Here is a 13,528-nt window from a genome sequence, read left to right on the forward strand (position 1 = left end):
TGCTGCACACAGAAAAACGTTTTAATGATGTGGTCTTGGTGGAATCTCTTCAGAGAGGAGAACCCCCGGGGAGGGGCTCCCCTGAACCACAGCCCCCGACACTTGGGCTGCCATCCCCACTTCTGCCTCTTCGTGTGGGTGGTGGCCCAGGACCTGGAGGACCCCTGTTCCCTTTAGGGCTGTGTGAGGCCCGTTCTTGGTGCTCAGGGTCCACTCTTCTCTCGTGCTGAGGGCTGGAGTGGGACCATCTGCTTCTGCTGCTCTTGCTGCTGCCGCTGTGACTTCCCTCTCCTCCTGGGGGCGGCAGAAGGGTGCCCTGGGTATGCAGCCTGCAGGCTGGGGCTGGGAGCTGGGGGCGCCTGTGCCCAGCCACCAGCTCTCTGCCTCAAACACCTACCCCTCCCTGCAGCTGGGTACCCCAGGAAGGACTCTGGGGAGACTTAGGCAACTGGGGAAACGGGAGCAAGGAGCCCTGGCCCGGAAAAGGAGGCCTGGGTTTGAGCCACAGCGTGGCTCAGATGCGTGACCTGGGGTAAGCCCCTGCTCTGCCACTGTGGGCAGAGCCCCACCTGTTCTCCACGTCCTGCACCGTGTCCGGCAGTGGGCGGCCCAGGGTCTCCGGCAGGAAGGCAGTGGCAGCACTGGCAATCACGGGGACAGTGCCGAAGATGAAGAGGGGCATGGGGCGGTAGAGCTCAGCCATCATGGTCACCAGCGGGCTCACGATGCTGCCCACTCGGGCCATGGTGCTGCCCAGGCCCAGGCCTGTCTGTCTGCGGGGTCCACAGGGGGTGGGAGCCGGTTAGTGTTCTGTTCCCCACTGATTAGCAAATGGATTTGGCGTGTGTTTTAGAGATGATAATAATAAGAAGAAGAAGGAGGAGGAGGAGGAGGAGAAGGAGGAGAAGGAGAAGAAGGAAGAGAAGGAGGAGGAAGAGGAGGAGGAGAAGGAGGAGGAGGAGGAGAAGGAGAAGAAGGAAGAGGAGGAGGAAGAGGAGGAGGAGAAGGAGGAGAAGAAGAAAGAAGGAGAGGGAGAAGGAGAAGGAGAAGAAGGAGGAGGAGGAGAAGAAAGAAGAAGAAGAAAGAAGAAAGAAGAAGAAGGAGAAGAAGAAGAAGAAGCAGAAGAAGGAGGAGGAGAAGGAGGAGAAGAAGAACAGGTTGGGGAGGGCTCTGGCCAGAGAGTCAGGACACTGATTTCGCCTGCCTCCACCAGTAACCTGCTGTGAGACCCGGGGGCCAGCAAGCCCCTTTTGCCTTCTGCACCTGAGTTTCCTCAGCAGTCAGTTCAGACAGCTGGGTTAGGCCAGTCACCCTCAGATCACCTGCAGGGGTTCTGAGTTTCGGTTGCTCCAGCCCCACAAGGACAGGCCTGGGGGAAGAGAATCCCCTGGGGAAGGATCGGAATGAGCGAGTGAAGATCATTCTCTATGAGGGCAAGGCGGAGGTTAACATTGATTCAGGAGACACACTGCTTGGGTTCAGATCCAAGCTTTTTCACTTGCAAGCTGTGTGGCCTTGGGCAAGTCGCTTAACTTCTCTGTGGCTCAGTTTTTTTCATTTGTAAAATGAGAATAATCCCAATATCTACCTAATAGGATTAAACAAGTTGAAACTTGTAAGCAGTTTAAGACGGCACACAGTAAGTGGCTTACGCGATTATTCTTTCCCTGGTATCTCAGGAGGGCTCGGTTCAGTAACCCTGACCATGACCCTCAGGGTTCTCATGCCAAGTGGCTCAGGGAAGCCTGACATTTCTTTGACATCTCATGTTAATTTTGCTTCCCATTCTTTTTTTTTTAAATTATGATTTTATTTATTTTCAGAGAGAGGGGAAGAGGGTGGAGAAAGAGGGGGAAAGAAAGATCAATGTGTGGTTGCCTCTTGCATGCTCCCCTACTGGGGACCTGGCCCACAACCCAGGCATGTGACCTGATTGGGAATTGAACCAGCGACCCTTTGGTTCACAGGCCAGACTCAATCCACTGAGTTGCACCAGCCAGGGCTGTATCCCATTCTTTTTTTTTTTTTTTTTTTAAAGATTTTATTTAGTTATTTTTAGAGAGGGAAGGGAGGGAGATAGAGAGAGAGAAACATCAATGTGCAGTTGCTGGGGGTCATGGCCTGCAACCCAGGCATGTGCCCTGACTGGGAATTGAACCTGCCACATTTTGGTTCGCAGCCCGCGCTCAATCCACTGAGCTACACCAGACAGGGCTGCATCCCATTCTTAATACAGGCACGTGTTTCTCGTTTCTTAATTCAATGACCCTTCCTCCGCCGAAGCTTGGCACTCGGAAAAGCAGTGCTGTGCTTATCCGCAGAGCGGGCGTACCATCCAGCCCCACCATTGTTAAGTGGTGGGGAAGCACTTTCACGTTTGTGGTCTTTGGTTTGAGCCGTACCACGGGGTTTACAGGTGCAATTCAGATTTAGTGTCAGATCAAGGGGGTGGTTTCAATTCATTGCCTCTAAGACGGAGGAATCAAACTCATGTCACTGGGGGCCACATCAGCCTCGAGGTGGCCTTCAAAGGGCCGAATGTAATTTCAGGACGGTATAAATGTAACTACCCCCTAACTAGGGGCAAGGAGCTCGGCATTGCCGCCGGGTAGAAACAAGGTGCCGGGCCGGATAAAACAAGGTGGAGGGCCAGATTTGGCCCACGGGCCTTGTGTTTGCTGCCTGTGCTCTGAGGTGAGTCTTGGCTCCCTGCTCTGTCTCAGTTGCGACACCTTCTGAGATCTTCTAGCGTCAGGTAAGGCTTAGTCGGTAGTCACACCTGTGTTGGTCGGGCCACCCAGCATGCACTGAGGGGCAGCTGCGTACCTTGTCCCGATGAGTGCTGGGGAGGGGCTTTGGGCGGGGGCATACTGGGCCGTGCTCTGGGGTCTGACCTGTGCGTGGGGGGATGTTTTACCCCAAGGCTCCTCACGAGGCTCCCACTCACCGGATCGTCGTGGGGTACAGCTCCCCAGTGTACAGTATGATGCATGTGAAGGAGGAAGCCAGGCAGCCTTTCCCCAGCACAGAGAGGGAGGTTCGGACAATGGATTGCTCTGGAGAGAAAGGAGGGGAGTCAGCAGGATCTTGGAACCGGGGTGGGGAGTGGGGGGGAATTGCCTCTCCTTCCTTCTGAGAAGTTGAGTCACGTCTGGGGACGAGGCCAAGGGGAAGACCTGCGTGCTGGTGAGCACTCACCCTGGGGCACCACCCCGTTGACCAGGATGCAGATGCCGGCCAGGAGCAGGGAGGCCATCTGGGCGGGCCGGCGGCCCAGGGAGTTGATGACTAGGAAGCACACGAGCTTGGCAGGCAGGTCCACGGCCGAGAAGATGACCTGGACGAGGTAGATGCTGACCCCGAAGCCTTGCAGGTCCATGACCAGCCCGTAGTAGGCAAAGCTAGTGGCAAACCTGGTGAGGAGAGAGGAGGGACATGGGGTGTGTTGGGAAGGCTTAAAAGGAGGGGTGCTCATTCCAAACAGGGGTGAGCTGCCCTGAGTACCCTGCTTAATAAGGAGCTGGAATGCGCCTCCTTGGTTAAGCTTTCTTTGGATGTTAGTATCCAGTTTAAATAGTGGGGTGGTCCTGAAATACTCCCGATTCTGTCACTTGGTTGCTATGTAGAATTTACACAGTTTGGGTCTTTCTCTTATCTATTGCCACCGGGCCGAGGCAGGACAGGTGGGCAGTCTGAGCCATATCTTTAGGGCCCAAGCGTTGGGAGCAGCAACAGCCTCCAGGGACCTGTCCATGGTGCCGGGGATGGGCGCTGTGTTTCCGAAGACGTCAGAAGCCCACAGAATGATGCTCAGGTCATTGGATGAAACCCACACCCAGGAGCAAATCCAGAATTGGAAACAAAGAATGTGCTGGTGGGATTGTTCCTCTTGACCATGCTTCCCTGAACGGTCACGGGGATGGCCGCGGTGGTGGGTTGGTGAAGGTAGCTGTAGGAGGGGTAATCGGTTGCGTTGCCGGGGGAACAGCAGACGTTTGGCTGAAATCAGCTTTTCCCAAAGTGTGCGTCAGGAGATAAGCTTCAGGCATCGCACTGCCCATGCCCATGCTTCTGGCCAAGGCCGGGGAAGTCTCCAAGTGCTTCTCGAGCCTGACTGGTCTCTGCTTCATGATGTCCTCCTGGCGACTCGGGGGCCACGCATCCTGGTGAGATTTTCCTGTTGTATGCTGGAACGGGGTTGATGAAAGGAGGAGGCGAGGCCCAGCTGGGACACTGGTGCTGAACTGAGGTTGGAGGTCAGCCGGTCCTTCCAGACTCTCCCCTGGTGCCGGACTTCGGCCCCCGGTGCAGACCTGCTGACTTTCCCTCCCTCTCATCCGACGCTTCCCGCCCGGGGCATACTCTCTCTCCCCAAACAGCTGTCTGTCTGTGGGTCTGTCCGTCCGGGCCTACCACAGCATGGAGAGGCAGAGGAAGAGGTGGCGCAAGGCAGGGCAGCGCAGCATCTCCATGGCCGAGGCCTGGCCTTTGCCCATGGCCAGCTCCTTCTGCAGACTGGACCGGAGGACCTGCCAGGACGGGCAGGGCTCAGGGCCTGGGCTCGTGCAGGAGCTCCTCGCAGCCTAGACCCTCACTCAGGGAAGGCCCCACCCCTGGGTCCTGAGACCAGGGTTCGGGGTAGAGCCCAAGGCAGTGTCATGGGAAGCATTGGGGGTCTCACCTCCATGTTCAGCTTGGCCCCCTCATCCCACTTCCCATTGATCCGGGCCACTCTCTGCAGGGCGCTCAGGGTGAGGTCCAGCCTCCCGGAGGTGGAGTACCAGCGGGCAGACTCCACGAAGAACCTGGGAGCAGGGGTGGGTGTAGATGTGGGCGTGGCTTCAGTGCCAGTCCTCTGGGCTGGGGGCAGGGGGTGGGCTTTCTAGGGGCCTGCAGTAGGATCTCTCTTAAGTCTGGGCACCCAGTGGCTTTGTCAAATCCCTCTCTTTAGGACCTCGAAGCAGCCGTGCCTGGCTTGGTGACGACTCACTGTGCAACCCAGGAACTCAGCAATCGGGGGCTGGAGACCTGGGGGAAGCTGGGGGAAGCCAGAGAGCTGGACACCTTGGGGCAAATCCCCCCACAGCCTGTTTCCCCATCTGTCCGACTGAGGCTTGGCCTGGGTTTGACCTTCCGCCTTTGACCTTCTCTGATTCTGTGGGGCAGGGCGCTTGGCAAGATCTGGTGTGGGGGGGGGTGCGTCTCATCCCTTGCAGCCCCCTGGGCTTTTGTGGCCCCCCCCCCCCCCACCACCACCTGGGGTCCCCACGCACCAGGAACAGATGAAGAAGGCAAAGGAAGGCACGGAGAGCAGCAGCTGCAGGTGGCGCCAGTGGGGCACGGCGTAGGCCAGGCCGGCCAGGAGGAGCTGGCCCAGGCTGAAGGCATAGCTGTTCAGGGTGCCCACGAAGGCCCGGGTGTGGATGGGCATCCACTCCACATCTGGAAAGGAGGGTCAGAATAGAGCGATGCAACGCCCTGGATTGCCGGCGGGGGGCGGGGGGGGGCGGAGGCCCCGGGGCAGGCAAAGACCCTTCTCCACACCCACACCTTGGTCTGTCCCAAGGCTCAGTGGGAGATACACCCAATGAGGGTGCGTGCCAGGCAGAGAAAGGGGAAGACTTCCAGTGGAGGGGCGGGTGGGGAGGCGGGTTTGGGAGCCCCAGGAGCCGTCCCCTCCACTCCTCTGCTGCGTGTCTGCTCCTTCCTGCGCTGCTCCTGGCCAGGGCCTCCTCTCCCTGCAGTGTCTCTGACCGCTCAGACCGTCCTCAACAGCAGCCACTCCTCCGGTTTTGTTCAGCCCTGGGCTGGATTGCAGCCTCAGGGGCCGGAGCAGCTTGGAGGAGGCAGCAGCTTCCCTCCGTCCTGGAGAGTGGAGGTGGGAGGGGGGGCACCTCCCTGCAGCGATCTGAAGAGGCCCAGCCCCGTTCCGGGTGGGCTCCTGGGGCAGCCTTCTCCAGGCGGCCTGCCCCGCCCCAGCCTCGTCCCCGTTAATGCCTGTAGTTCAGAGAACCCCCAAAGCCCAGATTCCGTGCTACGATTGCGGGTGACCTCGAGTAAACCCTCTCCCTTCTCCCCAGCCTCGGGTTTCCCATCTGGGGAACGCGGGGAAAGGGAAACACAGCTCATGGACAAGCCACGCTCAGTCCACCTGTGCTCCGTCTACGCGACGCCCGCCTGCCCTGTGTTAAACACATTAGAATGGATTGCCAACATTAGGAACTTGGGATCATTTACACGAATAAAAAGGAAGGGGGAAGATCTGTCAGCCCTGAGACCTGGCTGTGGCCCCTTGGGCACAGTCCTCCCCACCCCCTAATGCCTCTTGTACCGCCTAGTCTGCTTCAGTCATTCACGGGACCTGCTTGTCTTGGACAATGGAGTTTGCCAGCCCAAATCTCAATGAGGAGCCAGGAGGGCAGAAGCTTCCCACAGAGGCCGTTAGGTCGGCCGAAAGGGCAATCCCAAAGGGCAGCTCGGGAGGGACAGGCTGGGAGCGGGGGCTGGAAAGCCCAGGCGGGGAGGGGCGCTGGGCTGCCTGGCGAGCGGAGCGTGGGTGGGGACCCGCCCTGCCTTCCCGGCACCCCTCACTTAGGGTCAGGCTGTTGAGGGCGACGCCGGACACCGACATGCCCGAGAGGAGCCGGAAGGCGCAGTAGATGGGGAAGGTGGGAGCGAAGGCCGCACAGGTTGCTGACACAGCTGTCTGCAGGTGGCTCAAGATCAGCACCTTCCGGCGGCCCAGCCTGCGGGGGGGAGGGGGGAGGACCTGCGTCAGGGGTCCTGAGGACCAAGGCGGCCGGGCAGGGTGCGGGGAGCAGTGCTTGCCCTGGGTGAGGTCCTCGGTGGGCTGGGGGGGGGCGGTCTTTGTGGCATGTCCCGAGGCCGGTGCTGGAGGGCCTCACAGCAGCCTCAGCTGGGCATGGCGACCTCCCACCTGGGCCCAGCCGAGGAGCCCCCCGCCGCAGCCCGGCTGCTTGGCCCTCTCCAGGACTGACCTGTCTGCCAGGTACCCGAACACCATGGCTCCGAGAAGCACCCCTACCATGTACAGGGACTGAGCCAGCTGGCGTAAGGCCCTGTGAGAGCACACGAGGTCCCACTGCGGGGAGAGGGGACAAGGTCCAGCAGAGATGAGCCTGAGCTGCAGGGTGGCGTCCCCACCCCTGCCCCTCGGGCACACCCAGGTCTGTCACCCTCTTCCCCTGACACTTCTCTTCACGGTCTGTCTCCCCGGTCGGTCCCAGGCACTGACTGTGCTGGACCCCCACATCCACCTTTTCTACAAAGTCCTCCCCATCCTGAACTTTCCCTGTCCGCCTGTGGCGGCCGCTGGGGCATTTGAGGTGGTCCGTGTACGTGTGTGTGTGTGTTTCTGTCTGTCCGTCTGTCTGTTTCAGAGGGGAGGTACACTCTGGATGGTGCACGGAGGGGCCCAGGTGTCCTCACCTCGGTCACGATGGTGGAAGGGAAGGTGCTGTTGCTGTAGATCCAGCCACTGGTGCAGGGCTCTGTGGCGGCTGTGCCATTGGGGAAGGGCCGTCCCCGTTGTGGGGAGGTGAAGCGGAGGCAGGACTCCGGCCGCCCCTGCTTGTCCCGGGGCAGCCAGGCCTCCAGCTCCCCGTCCTCGCTGAGGTTGGCGCCGGCGGGCGGGCGGCAGTGGTGGGTGGGGATGGCGGCGGTGAAGTTCTGTAGGGTGTTGTGGGAAGACAGCAGGATCAGGGGGAGGATCACCAGAGTGACCTGGATCTGCTGGAAGCGGCCGACGCCCCCCAACTGCTGCAGGAGGTCATTGAAAGCCATGGGGGACAGGCCCAGCGGTGTGGCTGGGAGTGGAGGACTTCCAGTCCCAGGACCCCTGTCTCCGGGTCTGCCTGCCCGCGGTCCCCGGCTGGAGGAGAGGGGCTGCCGTGGCTTCCGCAGCTCCGTTGCTCCTAGAGCTGAATCTGAGCTGGCCCTGTGGGGGGACAGCGGCCCGGCCGGCACCCCTCCTTCCCTCTCTCTGCCTCTCTGGCCCTCCCTTTGCCTCGCAGCGTCTTCTCACTTGGTAGGGCCTCAGGGTCTGCTGTAGCCCCAACCCCTACAGGGCAGCATTTAATTCTTGGCAAGGAGGGATGTAGTTAAAGTGTGACTTAATTTCAGAAGGATTAACCCAAATATTCTGGTGTCAGTGGACTATTAGACCTCAGGGGTGTAAAGGACAGGAGAGGGGGGAATGAGGAGGGGGTGGTAGGAAGAAATGGACTCGGGGGGGCCCCTCTGGGCCTCTGGGGGCAGGGCCTTTCAGCCTTCCTTTTAGTGAGAAGGGGGTTCTGAGAAGTGTGGTGACCTCTTGAGGGGCTTCTGTCGTCGTCAGTGGACAGGATCCAAGCACTGTCTCTGGGGAGGGCTGCCGGAATATAAGACGCCCAGTTTAATTTGAATAGTAGATCAACAATTTTTTCTTTTTTTTAACTGTAATCGTGTCCCTAAAATCACATGGGACATACTTACACTAAAAAATTATTCAGTGACCTGACATTCCAATGTAACTGGGCATCCTGTAGTCTCATTGGCTGAAGTTGGCAACCCTGGTCTTCAGTCTTCTGGGGCCAGCTCGCCTCTCACAGGACCAGAGCTTGTTCAGTCGAAGAAACAGCAGGGGTTGGAGGCTGCTGTTGAAGCAATGGGGCCCGGGACGGACGTCACTCAAGATTCGGGGGTGCCGACCTGCGGCCCGAGGGCCGTGTGCAACTCAGGGTGGCTGTGAGTGCGGCCCAACACAGAATCGTAAAGTTACTTAAAACATGATGAGATTGTTCTGTATTACATGTCGCAATGCGGCCCAGAGACGCCGAAAGGTTGGACACCCCTGACTGGCGATCGATTCTTCCAGCGCCTCAGCTTTAACCTTCTGGCTTCTCCTGATTCAAATTCCTGCCCTTTGTTTGCAATGAGCCTAAACTGAGTTTATTTTTAGCCACACTTCTAAGACAGCCACTTGATTCCCTCCAGCGCTTGGCTCCTGAGTTCCGATCACTCACCGTCAGGGAGGGCAGTGCCGCGCTCTGATTGGGTGGGACCTGGCTGATTGGTTGGATCATGGGTCGGGGATGCCAAGGGAGCGGGTTACCGCTTCCTGCTTTCCATTTGCATGGGATACGTTGTGAAACAGGACGCTGGACTCAGCCTACGTGGATGCACATCCTCTTTCTCCCTTCGCGGGCTGTGTATTGGCGGGGGGAAGTCGTCTAACCCCTCTCTCTGTGTTCTTGTTCGCACGGTGGAGAGGAGAGTGCTGCTGGCCTCTTGTGCTGTTGGAGGGTTGAATGAGCCCATATACAGGTACAGATCTTAAAGTAGCCCCTGCCTCACAGCTCAGTGATGGTGCGCTGTACCTATTGTTCATTTCTGGTAAAGAGGGAAGACTATCGCACTGATTTTAGGGAGAAAATATGCCTAAGCACATCTTATCCAAAGAACAGAGATTTTCCACGGAGGGTGATTTTGCCCACCCCCACCCCCAGGGGACACTGGCCATGTCTGGAAACATTTTTGGCTGTTACCACTGTGGGTGGTGGTGCTACTGGCTTTGGTGGGTAGAGTTCCGAGATGTCGCTGGACACCCTGCAATGCACGGGGCACCCCCACACAACCAGGAATTGTCTGGACCTAGAATGCCAACATGCTAAGGTTGAGATCCGCCAAGCTAAAGGATGATCGATCCCTGCCCGGCTAAGGTCACTGCAGTCATACAGGCGGCTCCTACTCAGGTATTTCTAAGATCGCCCATGCCCTCATTTGGGCGGGGAGACAGCTTGCAAAGTGAGGAAGACAATTCTTTCTCCCTGCTTTGCCCAAATATAGCAGGATAGCCTGGGCTCCAAGGGGCTGGAGCTCTTTCCCTGGCCAGCCCCCCTGGAGGGACACCCCGGTCTTCCTGCATGCCCCCAGCGTTCTTCTCCACCACACTGACTCCACTGTTGACCTGGGGCTGCCCTTTGTCTTTTGTGGTGTGTTTCCACTGGAGGTCTCTGGCGGCCCCTCTCTGCAAACTGGTTCTCAAGTCCTCGGTTCTCCAGGTGCAAAATCTTCATCTTGTTGCTGAGATGAAGCAGTGTGATCTCCAACATCTCTTGTAAGGATTCAAGATGCCCTGTCATTGTGTGCACTTTACAGAAACTACTCTTTTGTGTCTTAAGTTGGGAGGTGTTCATTGTCCCTCAGGGCCGTGGGATGCTCAAGGCCTCAGATGGGTTCACACCTGTTCTGTCTAACTTCAAAGCCAGGTTCTTAACTGCTGCTCTGGAGGGGTGGGCTGCCCAGCTAGTGAGGTCCGAGACATCACCCCATCTCGTTTGTCCAAAAGGGGAGAGGGGAGGCCCAGAGAGGGATGCAACTCAGCCCAGCCTCCCTCCTTCCACCCAGGGTGGGCTCTGGGCTGGGACCCAGTGGGTGTCCAGATGCCTGACACCGTTCTGCAGGCCAAGGTATATAAAACAAGAGCCTCGTGCCCTGGGGGTGTGAGGACAGCTGGACAAACAGACTCGGGGCTCTGGGGCCAGTCTCCTGCCAGAACTTGCTGTCTTCACGGGGGAGAGGACAGAGTGCTGAGGCCAGTGGGGGAGGTGGGGGGGTCCTCCCAAGAACCGTCCCCCTCTGAGCCTGTGCCCAGCCCTGCCTTGGAGAAGGGCTCCCCCCCTCCCTCCAGTGCCTGCCCGGCTTCCAGTCAGGCTGAGTCTGGAAAAAGCTCAACTAGAGACTCTAGGGACTGCATTGTGGTTGGCTCCTGGGATCATTCGGGTAGCAAGGGGAGTCCCCACTGGCCTCCCAGCTCAGAGAGAACTTCTAGAGAGAAATGGTCCCATGGAAAATGATTTGCAGAGTCAGGGACTATCCTCTAAGGACTAAGGGGTCAAACCTGGGGACTTGAGATTGGCCAAGAGCCACAGAATCAGAGACGGAGGCCATCACAGGGTTGAGAATGTCTCACTGTGCAGGTCGGGAGGTCGAGGCTCAGAGCGGGCGAGGGTGCCCCGTGATCACACGGCAAGCAGTCCTCTTGATGCCATTGCTCTTTCTTTCTTTCTTTTTTTTTTAAGATTTTATTTATTTATTTTTAGAGAGGAAAGCGAGGGAGAAAGAGAGAGAGAGAGAAACATCAATGTGCAGTCGCTGGGGGTCATGGCCTGCAACCCAGGCATGTACCCTGACTGGGAATTGAACCTGCGACACTGGTGCTCAGCCCGCGCTCAATCCACTGAGCTACGCCAGCCAGGGCTCCCGTTGCTCTTTCTATCACACTAGAGGCTCTTACAAGTCCCAGGTGTTCCGAGACATCTGGATTTTGCCTAACTCATTCTGTTAAATAAATGGGACTTCAGGAGTGCTACGACGTGTAATTTTGATTTTTTATTATCTTGTGACACCTTTCAAGTAAATAATTTACAGACCAAAGAAAACACTCTTGCTCAGCTCACACGCCCTAAGCATGAGTTTGAAACGGCTCGACAGGGAGGGGAGTCTCACAGCAGACGGGGCAGGCCCGACGGGCCCGCGGTGACTTCCGGAGCAAGGTGCCAAACTGAGCTTCGTGCCCAGGACCCGGCTTCCCTGGCCGGTGGATGGTGCAGACGTTAACAGGTCACGTGCAGACTGCCTGACTCGGGGCCGGTAACCAATGAGGTGGATCGGTGTGAGGACTCTGCCCAAGAGAGGTGCCAAGTGGCGAATCACTAAGCCATTTGGAGGCCCAGCTCAGGACCAGGGAGAAGGGAGTAGGGGGACAGGAAGAAGCTGAGCTGGAGGAGGGGAGCTGGAGAGGGGGCAGCACCCAGACCGGGCAGGGGCTTTGGGAGCAGGAAGGAGGATGGGTCAGTAGTCCTGGCCAGCCTCCCAGTTCCCCAGGAGTCCTGATCGCGTGGCTGGGACGTGCCGTCCTGGGCATCGTCCCTTCCCTCCCATGTATCTGCAGTAAACACCTTGAAGTAGCCCTGGAGACCCTGGGTGCCACCCCGAATCCTCACCGCTGACAGGTGGTGGGGGAGTGAGGTGGCCGGTGTTCCTCACTGAGCCCCTTCTTCTCCCTCCACGTTGCACCCCAGCCAAGCCCAAGGGAGGCCTCGGTGACCCCTGTGTCCGCTGACCCTAAGTCAAGGGCAGCGGGGCTGGGCGGGGCAGAAGTCAAGTGCAGGGCGGGCACGAAGGGCAGGGCTGAGAGAAGGCACCGAAGGAAGCGGAATGAGGCTGGATCTCAGGGGGCAGGTGGCGGGTGTAGAAGCGGGTGGGGCCCGACTGCGGCAGGACAGAGACAGACTGTGAGGCCTGTCACGTGTCACGGGGCGCACACTTCCTCCCGAAGGGGAGTCACGGAGAAGCTGATGCAGGGGCCCACAGGCCTCTCAGGTTTGGTGAGCTCTCTCTCAGATGTTTTGTTTTGTTTTACTTCTTTCTTCCCCTCTCTCAGATGTCTAAGGACAGATTTGAGGGCAGTTAGCTCCTTGGAGTGTGCCGGAGCCGTCCCACAGGGCGGCCCCCAGCCTCGGCAGAGCACTCGAGGGGGGCTGGTCTGCAGGGAGAGCTCTAGCCGCTACGACAAAACGCACAGCAGGTCCGGAAGCCTCAGTGCGAACCAAAGGCTGTGAAATCTCTCACGGAGAAAACTCTGATGCCGGCGACACGCAGCAACGGTGATGCAGGGATGCCCTGGGTGAAGTGCAACCTGCTGTTATCGCATCCGACACACTCTTATTAAAATTCACTTCCCCTTTTTTAAAACTTTGACAAAGCAGCCACTGGGCGTTTTTCACTCACGGCGGTGGCTCGCGTCGCGTGCCCGCTGGACAGCGCTGGGAAGAGGGTCAGAGGATGGGCCCCGGGGGAGGGTTCCGAGGGGTGGCCGAGGAAGGGGCCCAGCTTCGGGAACCGTCTGGTCACAGGGATGGGGATCCCCGAGTTTAGCTGAAACCAGAAAGGGAATCGATGTGGAGAGTTCAGGGGTATTTACGGGAACCCAGGGTCCCAAAGCGCATGCGGGGCTGAGCAGGCCCCTGGACCTGGAGCTCACGGAGAATCGATGGAAACAGCTTCACCAGCTCTGTCTCCCCAGGCCCTGTCGTCTCTCATTCTGCTTTTCTCTGTGTCCCTTCCTCATCCTTTCTCTGCTCGACCTGCCTCTGGACCAGCCCACCCTCATGACAACGTCCTTCCCAGGGCGAGGGCCAAGGGACGGACTGGACTGTCCACGCTCAAACCCCAGCCCGGGACGGAACACGGGATAGGCGAGACTTGGACCCACAGTGGCCCCTGGTCCTGGGCAGAGGGGTGGGGTCATGCAACGGTTCAGTCAGCAGGCCCTGGGACTCGGATCCTTGGGGACACCCCGAAGGAGACTGAGAAGGGGCAGCCAGAGCGTGGGAGGGAGCCACAGGCGCGTGGCGTCTCAGCAACCGAGGGAGCAGGGCGCGGCCAGCAGAACCAAATCTGCTCTGAGTCCAGGTAAGACCAGGCATGGAAAGTGACCTGTGGATTCAGCGCGGGGCAGTGCGTG

At 58.6% G+C, this 13,528-nt stretch overlaps 1 protein-coding gene across 1 annotated transcript; it reads right to left on the reverse strand.

The window, feature by feature from the left end:
• SLC22A6 (solute carrier family 22 member 6) lies at positions 1–8,062 on the reverse strand. The gene is made up of 10 exons (XM_028515085.2): positions 7,450–8,062; positions 6,999–7,102; positions 6,592–6,746; positions 5,274–5,442; positions 4,682–4,805; positions 4,414–4,529; positions 3,199–3,413; positions 2,948–3,056; positions 570–773; positions 1–294 (listed from the first exon to the last, which is right to left on the reverse strand). The coding sequence occupies exons 1-10, from the start codon at positions 7,801–7,803 to the stop codon at positions 204–206; spliced, it is 1,641 nt and encodes a 546-aa protein (XP_028370886.1). The 5' UTR covers positions 7,804–8,062; the 3' UTR covers positions 1–203.
• Between the last annotated feature and the right edge of the window lie 5,466 nt (positions 8,063–13,528).

Source organism: Phyllostomus discolor, chromosome 6, assembly GCF_004126475.2.
Source record: "Phyllostomus discolor isolate MPI-MPIP mPhyDis1 chromosome 6, mPhyDis1.pri.v3, whole genome shotgun sequence".
Taxonomy (NCBI): domain Eukaryota; kingdom Metazoa; phylum Chordata; class Mammalia; order Chiroptera; family Phyllostomidae; genus Phyllostomus; species Phyllostomus discolor.